Raw genomic sequence first — 22,795 nt, 5'->3', positions numbered from 1 at the left:
TCTCCTCTTACTGATGTGAGCAGCTCCAGGCAGAATGACCACAGAAGGGGAAGGGAGGGAGAGAGGGAAAGAAACATTGCTGTAAGAGAGAACCATCTATTGGTTGCCTGTCATTGATGCCCTGACCAGGAACTGAACCTCAACCCAGGTGTGTACTCTAATTGGTAATCCAACTGGTGATGTTTCACTTTGCAGGATAATGCCCAACCAAGCCACAGTGGTCAGGGCAAAAAAAATAAATAAATATATGTTTATTTATTTTAGAGAAATAGGAGGTAAGAGAGAGAAAGAGATTGATTTTTTTTAAATATTTTATTTATTTATTTTTAGGGAGGGAAGGGAGAGAGAGAGAGAGAGAGAGAGAGAGAGAAACATCAATGTGCGGTTGCTGGGGGTTATGGCCTGCAACCCAGGAATATACCCTGGCTGGGAATCGACCCTGGGACACTTTGGTTCCCAGCCCACGCTCAATCCACTGAGCTATGCCAGCCAGGGCGAGATTGATTTTTGTTGTTCCACTTATTTAGGCATGCACTGGTTGACCAGAGATCCAACCAGCAGCCTTGGTAAATCGGAAGGATGCTCTAACCAACTGAGCTACTGGGCTAGGCTGTAATCTTTAAATCCAGATAATTTTATTAGTCAGTTATACCTCATAAAGCTGGGGAGGGAAGTTTCCAGGTGCAACCTACATTGAGATGATACTTTAATTTTTTCTTATATTATTAAAAATAGAAAGCAACTGTCTTAGGGATATTATAGCCATTGACATTTCAAAATTCCCTGGGGACTAATGCAAAAACTGATCTCAATTAAATTCCCTTTCAGTGTAAAATGTTCACCTGAGATTGTCATGAACACATCTTACACCCTGTGGTTAGACTGAGAAGAGTCTAGCACTCAGAATAGGGCTGCCTGGTGCCAACTTCCCAACAGCGCCAAGTGCTCTGGAATTCTTTTTCTTAAGGACAAAATGAGAGGGGGTGGGGAAGGGAAGAGGTGTGAGGACCTAGGGTAGCGAAGATCAAAGACTGAAATGAGGCCAGGCTCCTATTACAGAGGGTAAGGCCCCATTTAAGTGAGTTTCTCAGCAAGGCTCAGAGTTCCATGAGTGGCCTCACAACCTAAGCCAAGCCCTTGACCCCCTAATGGACATAAGACCTTCTTGTTCCACTGTGGCCTGGCCGAGACCGCCCTCATGCTCTGTACTTACCTGTACGACTTGGAAACTCAATCAGGAATTCCCTGTGCAAGCCCGTACCCTAGCATTCATCACAAACAGCTCGGGGGAAACAATAGGGGTTGCCCCAGGCCAAAAAATCCTTCTGTTTAAATGCAGTGAAACATGCGAGATCAGGTCCCCGCTGTCCAGTGGAGGCTTGTTTCGCTGAGCCACGCGTCTTCCGGTTGACTGTCAATCAGACACTAGGGGGTGGGGCCTTGTAAATTGGTCCAGTCAGCAGTGCCGCTGAGGCAGGTGGGTGGGGCAACGCTAGGAGAAGTCGTGGACGTCCCAACTAGCTCTAGCGGCGCTGGGGATTGGGTGTCGCCTGTCCTTCAGGGTCGCTGCTAACTCTGTGTCACGGTGTGTTGCAGTGTGATCGGTCTGTAATAGGCACTGCTAGTGGGAGTAGTAAGCAGGACTCAAGGAGACTCAGGAGACCCAGGAAACCTAGAAATGGTGAGTGCTGCTGGGGTGCAGAAATGGGGACGAGAGGCTGGTTGGAACCGGTTGGAATCGGCTGTGGCGGGATGGCCTCTCCGCGGTCACCTCTGAAGTCTATGGACCCGATTCCACCTAGGTCCCCTCCAGCTTGCAGTGTAGTGGCTGGTCCGGTAGCTGGACCCAGGCGTCCTGTCCCATCACTATGCTCGGCGACTTCGGCCCCGCCGCGGAGTCCCTGTGAGCAGCTCCGCGCCGGCAGAGCTCCCAAGAATGTGCGGTGATCTCGGGGAGGGTCATCAGGGGGCAATCGTGACTCCGTCTCCCGAGTTCTTGAGTGGTACACCTCTGGTTTGTGTGGTCCCTGTCCCTGCTTTCTCCCCAGGGGCCTCATTTTCTCCTGAGTTTTCCCAAAGTTACTGTGCCCCAGCCCGTCTCTTCCTGGGACTGGCAACAAGTCCCTAAATTTCCAAATAGCTCCTCGAATTCCCAAGCCAACTTCCCCTCTGCGATTCACAACATCATTATCAACTACTTATCCTCCGTGGTGCATTTCAAACAGACCCAATATTTTAATTGTTTATTCTTTTTCAGCAGGGTCATGGATGGCTCTTTAGAGATTTACATTTTGTATGGATATTTTACGTGAAAGAAAAGGCAGGAATAACCACCTTGACCTCTGTTGCTTGAAAGCCTTGCACCTCTTCCCCAGGATCTGTCCTGAGCACAGAGTCCTAGGGGAAGTGCTTCAGGTGAAGTTCCTATTTGGAAACTTCCCTGGGTGTTCCCTGAGCACGACTTCTCCCTGGGTTTGTCACCTTGAAAAGATTTATTGACTTATATGTGTCCAGTTTTCACCAGGAATAAAATATATTTAATCGATAAAGCCTGAAAGACTAAAAAATAGTTCCAAATAGGCAAAAAGGTGTCTCGAGCAGGGGTACCCAGACCTTAAGTTTGCGATTATGTTCAACTTTCTGAATGCGTTGGAGGTTTCCCTCCCTCAACTGTAGGGAAACAGATTGCTTATCAGTTTTGATTCCAGCATTTGTGTTTCATTCCTTTGGATTCCTTTATCCATTGAGTATTATAACCCTTTGATTCTAGTTTCCTTTAGCACCTGGGCTTTTTAAATATAACTTGATTGAGAGATACCATATGAACAAGGTACAATATCTGTGGAAATAAACAGAATTTTGGTTTCATTTAGGCAAGAGAACCTGAAGATGTCAGGTGGGTGTTTTTAAGTTCTCAGGCGCTTTTTTCATTTTTACATCATTTTTTGTGTCCTTAGGTACCTAGGGAACTTTGAAATTGAAAAGGATAAACTATTCTTTTCCTGACTTGTGTGGCTCATGTGATTGGGTGTCCTACCACAAAGCAAAGGGTCCCAGGTTCAAATACCCAGTCAGGGCACATGCTTGGGTTGAGGTTCTGATAACGATCGATGTTTTTCTCCCTCCCTTCCCCTCCTCTAAAAATAAAGAAAATCTTTTAAAAAGATAGAAAAAGAAAAGGATAAACTATTCATAAGAAAAATGAACTATTTCAATGGATGTGAGGGAAATTTTTTGAAGTTTTATTGTTATTGGTGAGTGAAAACCACCTCAAAGCTTATGTAAATTTTATTTGAAATTTCTACTACATTTTAGGGCTCAACTGCAAATCCCAATGCATTATGACATGTTACTCATGCCTGAAATTATCCTCAGTGTGACACATAATAGAGAAAACTATCATGTTTGTCCTTTTAGTTAGAAAGGGATTTATAAATTTTTTATGGTCTGCACATTTATGACATTTAGTGTATAAAGGATTAAATCTTGGAGTGGTTTCCTATGTAGGAAAGTTAAAATTTAATTTTATTCATTTTTTAATTTTTTTTTATTTTTGTTTTTTATTGCATTTTATTGGTTATGCAATTACAGTTGTCACAGTTTTTCCCCCTTTACCCTCTTCCACCCAGCAATCCTCTCTCCCTCAGGCAGTTCAACACCATTGTTCACACACATAGGTCATCCGTATAAATTCTTTGGCTACTCCATTTCCTATAGTCCACCTCTCCATGGCTAATCTATAACTACCTATTTGTACTTCTTTCTTTTTCTTTAGTTTTTTTTATTTTTTAAAGTGTTATTTTTAGACAGGGGAAGGGAGGGAGAAAGAGAGGAAGAGAAACATCAATGTGTGGTTGCCTCTCACATGCCCTGTACTGGGGACCTGGCCCACAACCCAGGCATGTGCCCTGAGTGGGAATTGAACCAGTGACCCTTTGGTTCCCAGGTCAGTGCTCAACACACTGAGCCACACCAGCCAGAGCCCTATTTGTACTGCTTAATTCTGTCACCTATTCACCCATTCCCCCATACCTCCCTCCCATCTGTCAATCATCACAACACTCTCAGTATCCATGATTCTATCTCTGTTCTTTTTTTTTTTTTAAGATTTCTTTATTTTTAGAGAGAGGGAAGGGAGAAAGAGAGGGAAAGAAACATCAATGTGTGATTGCCTGTCACATGCCCCCCTTTTGGGGACCTGGCCCTCAACCAAGGTACGGGCCCTGACTGGGTTGAGCTGGCAATCCTTTGGTTCCTAGGCTGGCACTCAGTCCACTGTGCTACACCAGCTCTGGCCTGTCTCTGTTCTTATTATTCACTTAGCTTGTTTTTTAGATTCAATAGATATGTTTATACCATTTTATTGTTCCCATTTTATTGTTCATAGTTTTTATCTTTTTTTAAATACTTTATTTATTTTTAGAGAAGGTAAGGGAAAGAGAAAGAGAGAGAGAAAGAAACATCAATGTGTGGTTACCTCTCACATGCCCCTTACTGGGGGCCCTACCTGGCCTACAACCCAGACATGTGCTCTGACCAGGAATCTAACCAGCAACCCTTTGGTTCCTAGGCCAGTGTTCAGTCCACTGAGCCATACCAGCCAGGGCTGATCTCCTTTTTCTTAAATGATTCCCTTTAACACTTCACATAATAATGGTTTGGTAATAATGAACTCCTTTAGTTTTCTCTTGTCTGAAAAGCTCCTTATCTGCCCTTCAATTCTAAATGATAGCTTTGCTGGGTAGAGCATTCTTGGCTGTAGGTTCCTGCTTTTCATGACTTTGAATATGTCTTGCCAGTTCCTTCTAGTCTGCAAAGTTTCTTTTGAGAAATCAGCCGACAGTCTTATAGGAATTGCCCTGTATAGGAAAAGAAGGTAACTAACTTCTTTTCTCTAGCCGCTTTTAGTATTCTCTCTTTATCTTTACTTTTAGCATTTTAATTATGATGTATCTTGGTGTGGGCTGCCTTGCTGGTGTGGACTCCCATCTTGTTTGGGACTCTCTGTGCTTCCTGGACTTATATGCCTTTTTCCTTCACCAAATTAGGGATGTTATCTTTCATTATTTTTTCAAATAGATTTCCAATTTCTTGCTCTATCTCTTCTCCTTCTGGCACCCTTATGATGTAAATACTAGAACACTTGAAGCTGTCCCATAGGCTGCTACACTATCCTCATTTTTGGGAGTTATGTTTTCTTCCTGTTGTTCTGATTGGTTGTTTTGGTTTTTGTTCTTTTTCTTTTTTCTTCCTAAATGTTCCAAATAATTGATTTCATTCTCAGCTTTACCCATTCTATTGTTGTTTCCCTGTAAATGGTTCCTTATTTCAATGAGCATGTCCTTCATTTCCAACTGGATCTTTTTTATGCTCTTGAGGTTCTTGCTAAGTTCCTTGAGCATTCTGATAACCAGTGTTTTGAACTCTGCTTCTGATAGATTGTTTATCTCTGTTTTGTTTCATTCTTCTCTTTTCTGGAGTTTTGATCTGTTCTTTCATTGGGGCCATGTTTCTTTGTCTTCTCATTTTGGCAGCCTCCCTGTGTTTGCTTCTATGTATTAGGTAGAGCTGCTATGACTCCCTGTCTTGGTAGCATGGCTTAATGTACTGGGTGTCCTGTAGGGTCCAGTGGCACAGCCTCCCCTTAATCATCCAACTTGGGTACTCGAAGTGCACCCTTTGTGTGACCTAAGTACACCCTCCTCTTGTAGTTGAACCTTGGTTGCTGTTGGCAGGTCAATGGGAAGGATTTACCCAGGACAGTCAGCTACAAGGACTGGTTGTGATCACTGACCACCAATCTCCACCCTCCGTGGAGGATCAGCTATGCAGGGGCAGGTTGGTGATGCTCTGACATGGTCTGTAGCTGTCCACTGGGTATTGCCTGCCCTGGGGTTTCCAGGGTGGTTCAGGCCAAGGTCAGCTCCCACCTGTGTTCTGCTCAGGGCTACCCTACATTAGCTATAAGGCAATCTGAGATGGCTGGTACTTGTGCTGTGCTGGACATTCCCAGGCATAGCTAAGCTGTGAATCTAGGCTGGCTGCTGCTAATGCCAGGCCTGGAGCCACTTAGCAAGAGATATGGGGGCTAGGGGATTACTGAGGCTGACTGTTGCTTGTTTGGTAGGATTTAGGAAGTTGTGAAGCATAAGCCAAGACTAACCATTCATATGGGAAAGTCAAGGTTAACAGTGTGTGTGGACCCATAAATTGGGTGGGATGGAGCCTCAGGGGATACCCAGGGCAGAGCAAACACTGTTAGCCAGGTTGATGGAGTCTCAAATATGACATCTGCCTTCTGGCCCTCTAGCTCTATGGGGGATGGCTCAGGAAAAAAAAAAAAAGAACAATCTCCTCTGCCCACCTTTCTGTCTAGGAGAAAGCCGTTCCCCAGCTCCTGCCTTGATGCCAGACACTTCATTTCCTCCCTGTATGCTACTGGTGCCTTTTAAACTGCTTCTCAGGTGCTAGAGTTTGCAGGGAGTGAGTCTGAGTAAGTTCATGTTTGGGGTCTTTACAAGGAACTGCTTGGGACTCCAGAAGTTTCGTTCACCAACTCAATCCTCACTTGTTTTTGCCGCCTGAAGTTACAAGGACTTAAATTCCTGGCACTGGAATCCTGGGCTGGAGGGCCTGGTGTAGGGCAGGACTCTGCACTCCCAAGATATTCCTGCTGGATTTTTGTCCACTCCACACGAGTGTGGGACCAGACTGTTCCAAGATGCTGTGGTTTGTTTAATTCCTTAGTTGTCAGACTTCCATTGCACTGGATTTCTGACAGTTCTAAGTGATGGTTCTTGTATGTTTTAGTTGTAATTTTTATGTGGTAGTGCAAGGTGAGCCGTGTTTACCGATGCTGCTAATTTGACCAGCAGTCCAAAATTTAATTTTAAAACCAATAATTAATTTAAAATAGGTAGTAATCATAGAAAAATGTAATATATATAAATTCTCTCCTTGTTTTAAATAAATAATGCATTGGAATGCTTAAAAAATTCCTGAGATAGGAAACTAACTGAAAAAGATCATTGCCCACATACCCTGCTCCACTCCTGTGCTGCTCCTTCAGCCTCACTCCAGTAACCAGTAACCAGTTTTTTGGGGGGGGGTTGTTTTTTTGTTTTTTGGTTTTTTATTTGTTTTTACAGAGAGGGAAAGGGAAGGAGAAAAAAAGGGAGAGAAATATCAATGTCTCTCACATGCCCCCTACTGGGGACCTGGCCTACAACCCAGGCATGTGCCCTGACCAGGAATCAAACCAGTGACCCTTTGGTTCACAGGCCAACACTCAATCCATTGAGCCACACCAGCCAGGGCTCCAATAACCAGTTTTGATCACTTCTTGTTCACCTGTTTGAGTGTCTTTATATAAAAACAACCCTGCCCTGGTTGGTGTGGCTCAGTGGATTGAGCTCCAGCCTGCAAATCAAGGGGTTGTGGTTTAATTCCCAGTCAGGACGTTTGCCTGGGTTGTGGGCCAGGTCCGCAGTAGGGGGCACGTGAGAGACAACCACACATTGATGTTTCTGTCCCTCTCATTTGCCCTCCCTTCCCCTCTATCTAAAAATAAAGAAATACAATCTTTAAAAAAATTTTTTAAACAATCCAGTAGGAATGCACATTTTTCATACTTGTGTTTGTTCTTGTTTGAGTGGTCAGGCTCCACAGGTTTGATATTTGACTCCTGACAACTTAAGCCTCAGCCCTCCCTTTCCCCCTGGTCCTTGTTATCTGTCAGGCTGATAGGAACCTGGAGGCTCCTACTCTGTGAGCTACCGCTTGCTGGGGACCCTCCCATTGACTCCAGTGGGCCTGGATTTTATATTTAGAGGACTCTGAGTTGTGAGCAGAGTATGGGAATGGTGCCCTCCTTATAGTGGTCCTGAATTGATATTCCTACTGTGTATTTAAAGTGAAGGTGTGACTGAGGCTTGGTTTTTCTGCACATTAGGGGGAGACTAAGGGGGGGGTGTTATGAGGATGTTTATACCCTGTGAATGAGGTGAGCCCATCAGATGGTCACTCCTTAAAGAGAAAAGACAGGGATGGCAGCCAGTAGGTGGGAGATTCCAGAGGGCATACCAGGACACCTATATAACTCTGCTGCCCCTGCATCTATTGCAACAAATGTCCTGACCCTGCCATGGCTGGTGGCTCAGTTGGTTGGAGCATTGTCCCGTACACCAAAAAAGGGTGGTGGGTTGGGTCCCTGCTCAGGACACGTACAGGAGGCAACCCAATTAATGTTTCTTTTCTCCCGTCAATGTTTCTCTCTCTGTCCCCACCCCTCCTCTCTCTCTAAAATCAATAAGTATATCCTCCTGTGAGGATTTTTTTAGTATATTTTATTGACTATGCTATTACAGTTGTCCCATTTTTTTCTCCCCTTTATTTCCCTCCACCCTGCAATCCCTCCCACCAGCATCCCCACCCCCCCCACCCTTATTTCATATCTGTGGGTCATACCTATAAGTTCTTAGGCTTCTCCATTTCCTATGCTACTCTTAACCTCCCCCTGTCTATTTTGTACCTACCAATTATACTTCTTATTCCCTGTACCTTTTCCCCCATTCTCCCCCTTCCCCCTCCCTGCCAATAACCCTCCATGTGATCTCCATTTCTGTAATTCTGTTCCTGTTCTAGTTGTTTGCTTAGTTTGTTTTTGTTTCTGGACAAAAACAGTTGTCTAAAAATTCCATTGTTAATAGTTGTGAGTTTGTAGTCATTTTACTGTTCACAGTTTTGATCATCTTCTTTTTCTTAGATAATCCTTTTTTTAATATATTTTATTTATTATGCTATTACAGTTGTCCCATTCCCCCCTTCACTCCCCTCCACCCTATACACCCTCTCCCACCCACATTCCCCCCCTTTAGTTCATGTCCATGTGTCATGAGTTCTTTAACTTCTACATTTCCCATACTATTCTTGCCCTCCCCCTATTTTCAACCTACATTCAATGCTACTTATTCTCTGTACCTTTTCCCCCTCTCTCCTCCTCCCACCCCCCTGTTGCTAACCCTCCATGTGACCTCCATTTCTGTGGTTCTGTTCCTGTTCTAGTTGTTTGCTTAGTTTCTTTTGGTTTTGCTTTATGTGTGGTTGTTAATAATTGTGAGTTTGCTGTCCTTTTACTATACATGTTTTTTTTCTTTATCTTCTTTTCTTAGATAAGTCCCTTTAGCATTTCATAAAATAAGGGCTTGGTGATGATGAACTCTTTTAACTTGACCTTATCTAAGAAGCACTTGATCTGCCCTTCCATTCTAAATGAAAGCTTTGCTGGATAGAGCAATCTGGGATGTAGGTCCTTGTCTTTCATGACTTAGAATGTTTCTTTCCAGCCCTTTCTTGCCTGTAAGGTCTCTTTTGAGAAATCAGCTGACAGTCTGATGGGAACTCCTTTGTAGGTTACTGTCCCCTTATCTCTTGCTGCTTTAGGATTCTCTCCTTCATTTTTACCTTGGCTAATGTAATTATGATGTGCCTTGGTGTGTTTCTTCTTGGGTTCAAATTCTTTGGGGCTCTCTGAGCTTCCTGGATTTCTTGGAAGGCTATTTCCTTTGCCAGATTGGGGAAGTTCTCCTTTATTATTTGTTCAAATATGTGCTCAATCTGTTGCTTTTCCTCTTCCCTTTTTGATACCCCTATAATTCGGATGTTGAAACGTTTAAAGATGTCCTGGATGCTCTTAAGCTTCTCCTCATTTTTTTTGAATTCTTATTTCCTCATGCTTTCCTGCTTGGTTGATTCTATCTTCCTTCTGGTCCACTGTATTGTTTTGAGACCCAGTTTCCTTCCCTTCACTATTGGCTCTCCTCCATGTATCTTCCTTCATCTCTTTTATGGTAACCTGCATCTTTTCATCTAATTTGCGCCCAAAATCAACCAATTCTGTGAGCTTTCTGATCACCAGTGTTTTGAACTGTGCATCTGATAGATTGGCTATTTCTTGGTCACTCAAAAGGATGAGTCCTGGGGGACTGATCTGTTCTTCTGTTGGAAACATGTCTCTCCCTGTCTCTCCTTTTTCCCAGTCTGGTCGCTCTTGTTACAGTGGGAGGCGGAGCCTTAGGTGTTCACCTGGGCTGGGCACCCCAGTTGATAGATTGTGACGTTATATGTGGGGGCTGGGACGGGATCGGGGACGGGAGGGAACAATAGCGGTACTTCTGTTCTCCTAGGATCTCAGTCCCTTCTCTGGGATCCTGGGCTGCGAGCTCTGCCTTGGTCCACAATCGCCGCCTCACTGGGTCCGCCAGCCGCAGCTTGTGTACTCAGAGATCACCGCTGCGTTTCTGAGCGCCCCAGATGGCGTTCGCGCCAAGTTTTCCCCAACCTCCGTGCGCCGCTGACCCGCGCCCGCCCAGCTCATCCTCTCGGCCCCTCCTACCAGTCTGGATGTACGGGTCTACTTCAACTTATTGGCTGGCTGACTTCCATTCAGATAAATCCTCTATCAGTTCTGGGTGTTACTCTGGCTCCAAATTGTTGTTGTCCTAATCTTGGTTGTGCATGGAGGTATGGTGCGTCCACCTATTCCTCCATCTTGCCGGAAGAGCACATAATCCTTTTAACATTTCATATAATAAGGGCTTGGTGATGATGAACTCCTTGAAAAGTCAGCTTATAGTCTTATGGGAACTCCTTTGTAGGTAACTGTCTCCTTTTTTCTTGCTGCTTTTAAGATTCTTTCCTTATCTTTAATCTTGGGTGATGGAATTATGATGGGTCTTGGTGTGTGCTTCCTTGGGTCCAACTTCTTTGGGACTCTCTGAGCTTCCTGGACTTCCTGGAAGTCTGTTTCCTTCATCAGATTGGGGAAGTTCTCCTTCATTATTTTTTCAAATACGTTTTCAATTTCTTGCTGCTCCTCTTCTCCTTCTGGAACCCCTATGATTTGGATGTTTGAATGTTTAAAGTTGTCCCAGAGGTTCCTAAGCCTCTCCTCATTTTTTTGAATTCTTGTTTCTTCATTCTGTTCTGGTTGAATATTTATTCCTTCCTTGTGCTCTAAACTGTTGATTTGAGTCCCAGTTTCCTTCCCTTCACTGTTGGTTCCCTGTATATTTTCCTTTATTTCACTTTTCATATCCTTAACTTTTTCCTCTGTTTTGTGACCATAGATAGCTATTTCTGTGAGCATCCTGCTTACCAGTGTTTTGAACTCTGCATCTGATAGGTTGGCTATCTCTTCATCGCTTAGTTCTGTTTGGGGGGTTTTGATCTGTTCTTTCTTTTGGGCCAAATTTCTTTGTCTTGGTGTACCTATTATCTTGTAAGGGGCAGAGCCTTATATATCCGCCAGGGTGGGGCAACCCAGGTCACTGGGTTGTGGTGCTGTATGTGGGGAGGAGTCAGAGAGGGAATAATGGTGCTTGCCCGGTTTGCAGCCAGCTTTCAGTCACTTCTGCTAACCACAAGCAAATTGGGCCCTTTTGGTGCTGATTCCTGGGTGCGTGGGTTTGTATACGTTCTAGAACCCCGTGGATCTCTCCAACGAACTCTCCTGTGAGACTGGAAGTTTGTCCCGCACCAGCAACCCCCACAGACCTTACAGTCAGAGGTTTTGAGGCTTTCTTTTTCTCACGCTGGAACCCTGGGTTGTGTAGTCTGTCTTGTTCCAGTCGTTCCTCCCAGTTTATCCACAGGCAAATGTGGGACCACCCTGGTCTGCCAGCCGCTGCCTTCTCCACCCAGTCCTCCAGCCACAGTCCTTCCACCCCAGCTGCTCGTCTCCACCCCTCCTACCAGTCTGAATGAGTGTTTCTTCTTTAACTTCTTGGTTGTTGGCCTTCCATACAGTTTAATTTTCTGGCAGTTCTGGTTATTTTTTGTTTTCAAATTTGTTGCTGCCCTTCTTTTAGTTATGCAAGGAGGCAAATTATATCTGTCTACACCTTCATCTTGGCTGGGAGTCAGGATTTTTTTTTAAGATTTTATTTATTTATTTTTAGAGAGGGAAGGGAGGGTGAGAGAGAGAGAGAGAGAGAAACATCAATGTGCATTTGCTAGGGGCTGTGGCCTGTGACCCAGGCATGTGCCCTGACTGGGAATCGAACCTGTGATGCTTTGGTTTTCAGCCTGCACTCAGTCCACTGAGCTATGCCAGCCAGGGCTCGGGATTTTTTTTTTTTTTAATTTAAAAAAAAAAAATGCTGTCCATCTGGGTTACAGTGGATGGCACCATGATTTCAGTTTGGCACAGCAAAGGGATTAGTTTAAACCTTACTTAAATTAAAAAAAAAAAAACTTACTTAAGTGAAGGGTGCTTAAACTCTGCACAGCAACCAGTTGTCATGGAGGAGGCCTCTAACCTGTTTGTGACCTGATTTTCCCATGCCTGGTTATTGGTTCTGGAAAATGCCCTCCATGTTTGACCAGGTCAGGATGCTGGCCTATTCAAGTGGCCTATCCTATGGCATGGGACACAGGAGAGGTAGTGGTTTATATCAGGGAAAACATCGATTGAGATCAGACAGTCTCTGAAGGGCTTTGCAAGAAACAACTCCAGTCTCGCCTGGGTCTAGCTGGACATTTAGGCAACAATCACATCATGGAACAGTCTTTCCTCCATATCGTCCACAGTCCCTTGAAAGAAGTCACTGTGCTGGAAGAGAACACGTCTCCCCCAGACTCCTTGGTTGCCTGGACTGCTCTTTGGGGTTCACTGAATGCATAGCACTGGGGAATGTACAGACTTTCAGGAGGGCAGCACACACATGTACACGAAGGAGCTCAGTGGACAGTCACTTCACCTCTTCATTCATTTCTCCCACCAACCCCTAAATTCTTCAAATCCAAAGATTTCCAATGGCTCATAGTTTTGTCTGTTTCAGATTGTCATATACTCAAAATCATACAATGTGTGTGGCCTTGTCAGATTGCTTCTTTTACTTTTAAGTTTCCTCCTATGTTTTCATGGCTTAATAACACATTTCTTTTTTATCACTGAAAAATATATCACCACCTGGATTTACCTCTGATCGTCTATTTGCCTCTCGAAGGACATCTTCCTTAACTCTTAATTCCTGACAATTATGAATAAAATACCTACAAAATTCATGTACAGATTTTTGTATGAACATTAGGTTTCAATTCATTTAGGTCTATACCAAGGAATATGATTGCTGGATCTTATACATAGTAAGAGTACATTTAGTATTGAAAGTTATTGTCTCCAATCTAGGTGTGCCCGATTCCATTCCCATGAGCAGTGATTAGGATTACCCACCACTTCATACCTCCACCAATATTTGATGTTCTGAGTGTTTTGAATCTTAGCCATATAACAAATGCTTGATGCTACCTCATTGTTCTTTTATTTGCTTGTAGAATGTCTCATATATTATCTTGTAGGAATGTATTACTTTTGCATTTGACATTTATATCTATGGTATATTCTTTTTTAAGATTTTATTTACTTATTTTTAGAGAGAGGGGAAGGGAGGGAGAAAGAGAGGGAGAGAAACATCAGTGGGAGAGAGTGACATCTATCCATTGCCTCTCCCAAGCACCCAAGTGGGGACCTGGCTTGCATCTCAAGCATGTGCCCTGACCAGAAATCAAACTGGCGACCTTTTGCTCTGCTGGATGACATGCAAGCCACAACCAAGCCACACCAGTCAGGGCTATGAAGTGTTTTAAGGTAATTTTTGTGAAATGCGTATGGCCTTTGTGTCTATTTGTTTTCTGTGTGTGTTTGTATGTGGGTATTTATTATCTCCATCACTATTGAGTTAAAAGACTTTCTTTTTCCATTGAATTGCTTTTCTTCCTTTGTCGGTGGTCAATTGAGTGTATCCATGTGGCTCTACAGGAAAGCTATTGGTTTTTGTGTCTTTCAATAACTCTTATTTTTTTTTCAGGAGTTCTCTTTTGTTATGGGTTCTCTCTGGTGTTTCACATAGACACTCATGTCAGGAGGAACAAATGTGATGAATTTAGCTACAGATTTTGAGCATGTTCTTTCTCAAGAGGTGGAGGCTTCCCTCTATTGCTGGTTTGTTACCATAAGCAAATGTTCAATTTTATCAAATCCTTTTTTATTATTCATTTCTCCCTCCTTTACTTTTCAAATATTAGTAATTTCTGTCTTCCCTCTTTTCTTAGTTATCTTGTCTAGATGTTTACCAATTTCTTCATCTTGTCAAAGAAGCAGCTTTTAAATTTTTTCTTCCATTGACTTTCCACAATCATATTGATTTCTTTTATTAATTCTTTTAGTCTGCTAACTTTGGATTTAATTTGCTCTTTTTTATTATTTCCTAAAGTAGATGCTTACATTACTCATTATAGAGCTTTTTTTTTTCCTAATACATTTGTTTAATGGCCTAAATTTCCCTGTAGGCACCACTTTTGTTGCCTCTGACAAAGTGATTATGATATATTTTTACTTTTTTGGTTCAAAATAATTCTGTTTCTCCAGAGATTTTTTTCTTTGATCCTGTATGTTATTTAGAAACGTACGGTTGAATCTCCACATATTTGGGCATTCCCAGTTATCTTTGATACTGATTTCTAGCTTAATTCCTGTGTAGCCTGAGAGCATATTTTGTGTGATTTCTATGTTTTCATATTTGTGAAGGTGTATTTTATGTCTCAGGATCTTTTCTGTCTTGGTGAATGTTCCATGTGAACTTGAGAATCTGTATTCTGCTGTGTTATGTGAAATATTTCACAGATTACAATTAAGCTTAGTTGTTTCATAGTGCTGCCCAGTTCCACTCTGTTCTTCCTGATTTTCTGCTGCTGGAATTTATGATTCATGATAAGGGGTTGTTGAAGTGTTTAGTCACAGTAATGGATTCAGCTGTTTCTCCTGCATTCTGGATCTACAGTGTGTCCCCTGTTATTAATTTTAGGAAATTTCAGTGATTGTTACTTCACTTACCTCCTGTTCTTTCTCTTTCTTTTTTTCAGGTACTCCCATTGTGTGTATTTCTTTTTTTTTTTTTAATTTTAAGTATTTTTTATTGATTATGCTATTACAGTTTTCCCAATTTTTTCTCCTTTATCCCCCCTCCACCCTGCCCCCCAACCTTCCAGCATTCCCTTCCTTAGTTCATGTCCATGGGTTGTACATGTAAGTTCTTTGAGTCCTCTGTTTCCTGTACCATTTTTTTATCTCTCCCCATCTATTTTATGCCTACTAATTATGCTTCTTCTTCCCTGTACCTTTTCCCCCCTATTCTTCCCTTCTCCATCCCCACTGAACTCCCTCTGTGTGATGTCCATTTCTTTGGTTCTGTTCCTGTTCTGGTTGTTTGCTTAGTTTTTGTTTTCATTGTTTTTCTTTTCTTTTAGGTTCTTTGTTGATAGTTGTCATTTTATTGTTCATATTTTTTATCTTCTTTTTCTTAGATAAGTCCCTTTAACGTTTCATATACTAAGGGCTTGGTGATGATGAACTCCTTGAACTTCACCTTGTCTGGGAAGCACTTTATCTGCTCTTCCATTCTATGTGAAAGCTTTGCTGGATAGAGTAATGTTGGATGTAGTTCCTTGCTTTTCATGACTTGGAATACTTCTTTCCAGCCCTTTCTTGCTTGTAAGGTTTCTTTTGAGAAGTCAGCTGATAGTCTTATGGGACCTCCTTTGTAGGTAACTATCTCCTTATCTCTTGCTGCTTTTAGGATTTTCTCTTTGTCTTTAATCTTGGGTAACTTAATGATGATGTACCTTGGTGTGTTCTTCTTTGGGTTCAACTTCATTGGGACTCTCTGGGCTTCCTGGAAGTCTATTTCCTTCATCAGACTGGGGACATTTTCCTTCATTATTTGTTCAAATAAGTTTTCAATCTCTTGCTGCTGTTCTTCTCCTTCTGGCACCCCTATAATTTGGATATTGGAACATTTTCAGGTTGTTCCAGAGAATCCTCAGCCTCTCCTCATCTTTTTGTTTGTTTGTTTGTTTCTTCATTTTTTTTAAAGATTTTGTTTATTTATTTTTAGAGAGGGAAGGGAGGGGGATAGAGAGAGAGAAAGAAACATCAATGTGCAGTTGCTGGGGGTCATGGCCTGAAACCCAGGCATGTACCCTGACTGGGAATCAAACCTGAGACACTCTGGTTCACAGCCCGCGCTCAATCCACTGAGCTACACCAGCCAGGGCCTGTTTCTTCATTTTGATCCAGCTGGATGTTTATTTCTTCCTTATGTTCCAAATCATTGCTTTGAATCCTGGTTTCCTTCTTGTCACTGTTGGTTCCCTGAATATTTTGCTTTATTTCATTTTGGGTATCTTTCATGTGTTCTTTCATTTTCAACCAAGCTCAGTCAGTTCTATGAGCATTTTGATTACCAGGGCTTTAAATTCTCCATCAGATAGGTTGGCAGTCTCATCGCTTAGTTCTTTCTCTGAGGTTGTGCTGTGTTCTTTCATTAGGGCCATATTTCTTTGTCTTGGTGCAGCTGATAGGTTGTAAGGGGGTGGGGCCTTAGGTATTCATCCAGGCAGGGCAACCCTCTTTGCTGCACTGCCTGTGTGGGAGAGGACAGAGAGGGAACAGTGCAGTTTGCTTGTCTCTAGCGCACTTTCCAACAGACTCTCATGTCAGACTGCAAGTATCTCCCACTGCAGCAACCCCAGCATTAGCCCACAGTCAGCTCTGAGTCTTTTCTCCTTAAGTCAGTCTCTCCCGCACAGCTCTGCCCAGCCCGGCGGTCAGCCCCGCCCCCTAGCCACCTTGCCTTGGTTTTTCTGAGTCCGCCCACATGGTCCCCCTTACCAGTCTGGTTGTTCTGGTTGAAATTTTCCTTAATTCCTTGGTTGTTGGAGTTCCATGCAGTTTGATTTTCTGGTGATTTTGGTAGTTTATTGATTTTAGATTGGTTGTTATCTTCCTTTTGGTTGTGTGAGGAAGTGAAGGGTTTCTACCTACACCTCCATCTTGGCCAGAGCTCCCTATTGTGTATATTTCAGTTCTCGAATTAAGGAAGGTTGTTTTAGGCTTCATGGATAGTATGTTCTGTCTTTTTTATCTTTGCATAAACTCTGGTGAATTAGAATTTTTTAGTACAGCCCTCATTAAGAACAGAATATTAGGGGCATATTTAAAAATACCATCTTTTCTCTTTTTTAATTTTGGAGATACCACTTCCCCATGACCTCAAGGCTCTGGTGGATCTAAGAAGAGTAGTTCATTTCAAGTTACTTTCTTTCTTTTTTCTTTTCTTTCTTCTTTTTTTCTTTGTGAGATTGAGTATGACAACTTAAGTGCCAGATCAGAAGGTGACAGGATAGCCTGTAGACTGACTTGTCGAATAATTTTTTTCTCCTGAAATTGGAGGATGGAAGTTTTGTGTTTCTTTAGAGGAAAGCCCTGTTCCATTATGTGTTGTATAATCATAGGCAAATTAATCATCAAATTATGTGGACTTAAATGAACTCCCATTTAATCTATAGCTCTTAAACTCTTCCTTAAGGGCAGCCAGTTCCAGGGTACACAGTTAGAGTTTGATTAGATGGAGATCCCCTGGCCTGTTCTCTCACTCTGTGTTCTAAAATTTGGCTGGAAGCAGCCCTGAAAGCTTCCCTGGAAGCAGTACAGGGATTTTTCTGGTCTAACTTTTTATACCTTCTTCCTTCTCTGTGAGCTCTAACTTGCAAATAACCTCCTAGCCCTATTGAGTTGTAGAGAGAGGGAAAGGAAGAACTGAGTCTGTGGTAAATACTACACAAGTTACAAGCAGTGATCTGCACAGGCATGTTTACATTGAGCCAGTGCATCTGATTACTGTCAAAGGCCTGGACTTTAGGACAACATTGTCAGCTGGCTTTGTTGAAAGTGATTTTCACAGGCTCCCTGGACTCTCATGTTTGGTGATAGGAATAGAAGGAAAGGCTTCCAATTTTTCACTATGTTTTATTTATTGAAACCTCATACAGAATATAAGCCTCTGCTTCATGGAATGCTGAAAATGGTGGGAAATAAAGAAGGTGGAAATTTTTCTCAGAATGAATTGATGGTCTGAAAATGATCATATTTGTTTCATTTGAATAGCATTTCTGTCATTTCCAAACACTCAGATGTAATGTGATCATAGTAACAAGGTGTAAGTCATTTCCATGTGTTCGGTATGCTGTTAAATTTATGAGAAAGTAAGTGTGGACAGAGAGTAAGTTTGTGATGATCCATCATAGAATAAAAGTCTGGAGACAAGAGAACCACACACAACTTTCCTATAAATGGGGTCTGGGCATCCAGTGCTGTCAGTCTCACTCATTGTACTGTACACACATTTGGACTATTTTTAGAACTCAGTGACCTTTGAGGATGTGGCTGTGAGCTTCAGTCTGGAGGAGTGGGCTTTACTGCATCCTGCACAGAAGAAGCTCTACAGAGACGTGATGCAGGAAACCTTGAGGAACCTGGCCTACATAGGTAAAGATGACGACCCTCCTTTTGTCAATTAAAGAACAAGTGTTTCTGTAATTGGCACATCTATGAAGTGTGATGCAGAAAGGGAAGATGTTGGTTAATAACTTGGCATGGCCATGGCTTCTCATGGATCTAGAAGCTAATTATTTTTCTATAATATGAATGCTTTGCACTCATTTTTCTGGGTCTGCATTTTAGGGACAAGATGGGAAGAACATAACATTGAAAAGTACTACAAAAACCAGGGGAGAAAACTAAGGTGAGCTGTGCAATAGAAAACAGTGTCTCCTATGAGAATTCTACTATGCTATGAAATGTTTAAAAGAAGCAAACAAAACTAATAAATCCTGCTTCAAATGTCTTAGAAAATTTTTCCCAAAAATACTTTCTGAAATGTAGCAAGTATGTTCAGTGTTTACAAAATAGCTCATTTGGAAACAGTGTTAACAAACCCTATATATGACTATTATAGTTTGATTATAGCAAGGGTGAAGTTTTCTTGAGAAACATTCAGCATATTTAATTTTGGACAGTTCAGACAAGAGAATACCTACATTTTTCCTATAAATCATAATAAATAACAAATATAAAATCATTAATAAAGGATCATTAATACTATGCTTTTCATTGTTTACAGAAGTCAAGTAATAGAGAAAGTCTGTGAAAGTAAAGAAGGTAGTCAGTGTGGAGAAAACATCTGCATTTCAAATCTCAACCTGAACAAGGAAACCACCAGAGTGAAACTGCATGAATGCCATGTGTGTGGAAAAGTCTTCATGCATCACTCATCCCTCAATAGGCACGTCCGATGTCACACTGGGCACAAAGTGTATGAATTCCAGAAGTATGGAGAGAAGCTGTATAAGTGTAAAGAATGTGGTAAAGCCTTCAGTTATCTCCAGCATTTTGAAAAACATGAAAGAAATCACAATGGGGAGAAAACCTATAAACAAGAGAAATGTGGGAAAGCCATGAGCTGTTCATGTTCACTTCAATTACATAAAATAACTCTTACTGGAGAGAAATCCTATCAGTGTAAACAATGTGGTAAATCCTATACATCTTACAATTTTTTACAGAGACACAAAAGGATTCACGCAGGAGAGAACCCCTATACGTGTAAAATATGTGCTAAAACTTTCCGTTGTTTTAGTCATGTTCAAGCACATGAAAGAACTCACTGTGCAGAGAAACCCTATGAGTGTAAACAATGTGGTAAAGCCCACAGGGATACCAGTTCCCTAAAAATACACGAAAGAATTCACACTGGAGAGAAACCTTATGAATGTAAACAATGTGGAAAAGCCTACAGAGATCCCAGTTCCTTAAAAACCCATGAAAGAACTCACACTGGAGAGAAGCCCTATGAGTGTAAAATATGTAACAAAGCATTCACTTATCCAAGTTCTCTTCAAAAACATAAAAGAACACATACCGGAGAGAAACCCTATGCATGTAAAATTTGTGGTAAAGCCTTCAGCTCTTCCAGTCAAGTTCGAGTACATGGAAGAACTCACACTGGAGAGAAACCCTATGAATGTAAACATTGTGGTAAAGCCTTCAGTTATTCCAGCTATGTTCAAATACATGAAAGAACACACACTGGAGAAAAACCCTATGGATGTAAAATATGTAGCAAAGCATTCACTTACCCCACTTCTCTTCAAAAACATAAAAGAACACATACTGGAGAGAAACCCTATGAATGTAAACAATGTAATAAATTTTTCAAATTTTATAGTTCCTTACACATACACCAAAAAACTCACACAGGAGAGAAACCCTGTGAATGTCAGCAATGCGGTAAAACCTTCAGAGATCACAGTTATCTTCAAAAACACGAAAGAACTCACACAGGAGAGAAACCCCATGAGTGTAAACAATGTGGGAAAGCCTTCAGAGATCACAGTGCTCTTCAAAAACATGGCAGAACTCATACTAGAGAGAAACCCTATGACTGTAAGGGACATGGTAAAGCTTTCAGTTTTCATAAGGATTTCCAAATACATACATGAACTCACACTGCAGATACACTGTGAATGTCAAACACGTGGTTAAGTGTTCAGGTGTCCCAGTGATGTCGGCACACAGGAAAGAATTCACACTGGTGAAAAACCCCGTGACTGTCAGCAATGAAGGTAAAGTCTATGGAGGTCACAGTCCTTAAAAACATGTGATAGAACTCATGCTGGAGGGAAACCCTAGGAATGTAAAGAGCATGGGAAAGCCTGCAGTCATGACAGTGCCTTTCAGAAAGATACAAAAGAAAGACTAGAGAAAAGCCCTGTGAATATAAGTAATTTGGAAAAGACTTCAGATATTGGCAAATTTTGAAACCCACAAAAGAAATCAACCTGGAGAGAAACCATGTATTAAAAAATGTGAAACATTCAGTTGTCTTAGTTTTCTTTGGAAACATGAAAGACACGTCACTGGAGAGAAACCCTTTGAATGTAAACAAAGTGGTGAAGCCTACAGAAATCGTTCAAAAGAACTCACACTGAGGGAAAAAAAAAAACATGAACGTAAGAATTAGAGAAAAGTCTTCATTTACCACAACCTTTAGAAGACACCTGACAAGACACACGGGAGAAAAAAACAAAAATGTAGAGTGTGGGAAAGGCTTCAGTTACTCCAGTTTCTATCAAAAGTATGGAAGGACTCACTAGATAAAACCCTTTGGATGTAAACACAATGGGAAACACTTGGATTGATCTACATTCTTACATGTGAAAACTCCCACAAAAGACAAATAGAAATGTAAGTTAACACGAGGAAGCTTGTTAGAAATTAATCTATGTATAAGGTACCAGAAAATTTTCAGCATGAAAGAGCTATAATATTAAAGTTGCAAGTACATTGTGTTTATTAAATATTTTTTAAAGCCATCACTGGAGTATGGGTTTCTACTCATTACTTTCAGAAATGAATATTCAAGTGTGATAATTCTGAGAGTTTTCTTTCAACAATAGCCATAAGATAAGTGACTAGTGGTTTTTCTTTAAAACATTTAATTTCTTCTTACCATTTTGAAGCCTGTTAGATTCATGGGTGAATTGAAGTGTATTTTTTTGTATTATATTTTGTTTATACTATTAAAGTGTATTTTTTATATACAGGTAGAATTTACGATGTTTTATTCTGTTAGGACATCAGTATGTTTTCAATTATGTTTGATTGTGATTAAAAGCACGTGCATTTTTTTGTTAAATGAACACCTGTAGGTATGTTTTTATTTCATAAAAATAGTTTATTAATTTCTCAGCTGTTGTATGCTAACAAATACTGTGTTTTTCATTTCCTGAGAAAATATGTTAAAATGTGCCATTATCATTCCAGATTCTCAAATAAACTTTGCAAATGTCTTCATGTAATAGCAACTAGGTATTTTGTCACCAAAAAGGATTCATTTAGGAAAAAGAAAGAGTTGCAATCCAGTGCATCCAGACAGGGCAAACCACGTGCACATTCTGGTCTATGTGCCAAAGTAGAGGAATACTTATGGAAGGTAAAAGGAAGTTAAGGGAAGCAGATGTTAGAACTATGCCACTGTATAGGGTTCTTGCTATGACACACAATGCAAGAACTTGCATAAATCCCAATTCCTTCCATAAACTCTACGGACTATGTTATCTCAAAGTTTCAGTTAGCCTTTCTTTATCATAATCATACTTTATGTATCAATTTTATCATGTGTGTTCAAGTTCAGGTAATTTTTCCTTAGGCATATTTGGTTTCTTTTAGAGAAGGGGTGTCAAACTCGTTTTCACTGGGGGCCACATCAGCCTTGCAGTTGCCTTCAAAGGGCTGACTATAATTTCAACTCCTTAACAGTTAAGGAGTAGTTACATTTATACAGTCCTAACATTATTTCGACCCTTTGAAGGCAACTGCGAGACTGATATGGCCCCCAGTGAAAAGGAGTTTGACACCCCTGTTTTAGAGTTAAAATTTTTGTCACAATGTTACTGAGCAAGGGCTCACTTCTTTACCCAACACACAAAGAAACCAATAGTATGGCACTGGCTTTTGAGAAAAGAAAAGGATTTTTGCCCTGGCCAGGTAGCCCCATTGTTTTGTACAATGCACCAAAAGATTCCAGGTTTGATCCCGAGTCTGGGTACATATGTGAGGCAACCCATCAATGTGTCTCTCTCACATTGATGTCTTTCTCCTCCTTCCATTTCCTCTCTAAAATCAGTAAACGTATTTTTACGTGAGGATTTTAATTATTAAAAGCAAACTGCCCCAGGTGACAAGCTCCCCTAACCACAGAAACTGGTTCTGCTCAGCCAACTGAACTTCTTCCCGGTTGTCACTCAAAAACAAGGGGAGAAAAACAAGGGGAGTGTCCTTGCGAACTGTCCAATCAGGAGAGCAGCATCAGGGCAAGCTCTCGAAACCGCGTGGACT

At 41.5% G+C, this 22,795-nt stretch overlaps 1 protein-coding gene across 2 annotated transcripts; it reads left to right on the top strand.

Moving 5' to 3' along the window:
• Nucleotides 1-1,519: 1,519 nt before the first annotated feature.
• LOC123828308 (zinc finger protein 709-like) lies at nucleotides 1,520-21,709 on the top strand. 2 transcript variants are annotated; one of them, XM_045853152.1, is made up of 5 exons: nucleotides 1,520-1,681; nucleotides 13,515-13,648; nucleotides 18,259-18,385; nucleotides 18,581-18,641; nucleotides 19,020-21,709. In XM_045853152.1, the coding sequence occupies exons 2-5, from the start codon at nucleotides 13,634-13,636 to the stop codon at nucleotides 20,395-20,397; spliced, it is 1,581 nt and encodes a 526-aa protein (XP_045709108.1). In that variant the 5' UTR covers nucleotides 1,520-1,681; nucleotides 13,515-13,633; the 3' UTR covers nucleotides 20,398-21,709. The 2 variants fall into 2 exon arrangements, with proteins under 2 accessions (XP_045709108.1, XP_045709109.1); XM_045853153.1 differs by lacking the exon at nucleotides 13,515-13,648.
• Nucleotides 21,710-22,795: the final 1,086 nt, after the last annotated feature.

This window comes from Phyllostomus hastatus, unplaced genomic scaffold (genome assembly GCF_019186645.2).
Source record: "Phyllostomus hastatus isolate PE091 unplaced genomic scaffold, TTU_PhHast_1.1 phas_contig_98, whole genome shotgun sequence".
Taxonomy (NCBI): domain Eukaryota; kingdom Metazoa; phylum Chordata; class Mammalia; order Chiroptera; family Phyllostomidae; genus Phyllostomus; species Phyllostomus hastatus.
This window is presented reverse-complemented; position numbering and strand designations above follow the sequence as displayed.

Bases quoted from the DNA above. Each gene is read 5' to 3' on its own strand.
- LOC123828308 (XM_045853152.1), top strand. The intron at 18,386-18,580 runs GTAAAGATGACG...TCTGCATTTTAG, and splicing joins GAGGAACCTGGCCTACATAG to GGACAAGATGGGAAGAACAT. The intron at 18,642-19,019 runs GTGAGCTGTGCA...CATTGTTTACAG, and splicing joins AACCAGGGGAGAAAACTAAG to AAGTCAAGTAATAGAGAAAG.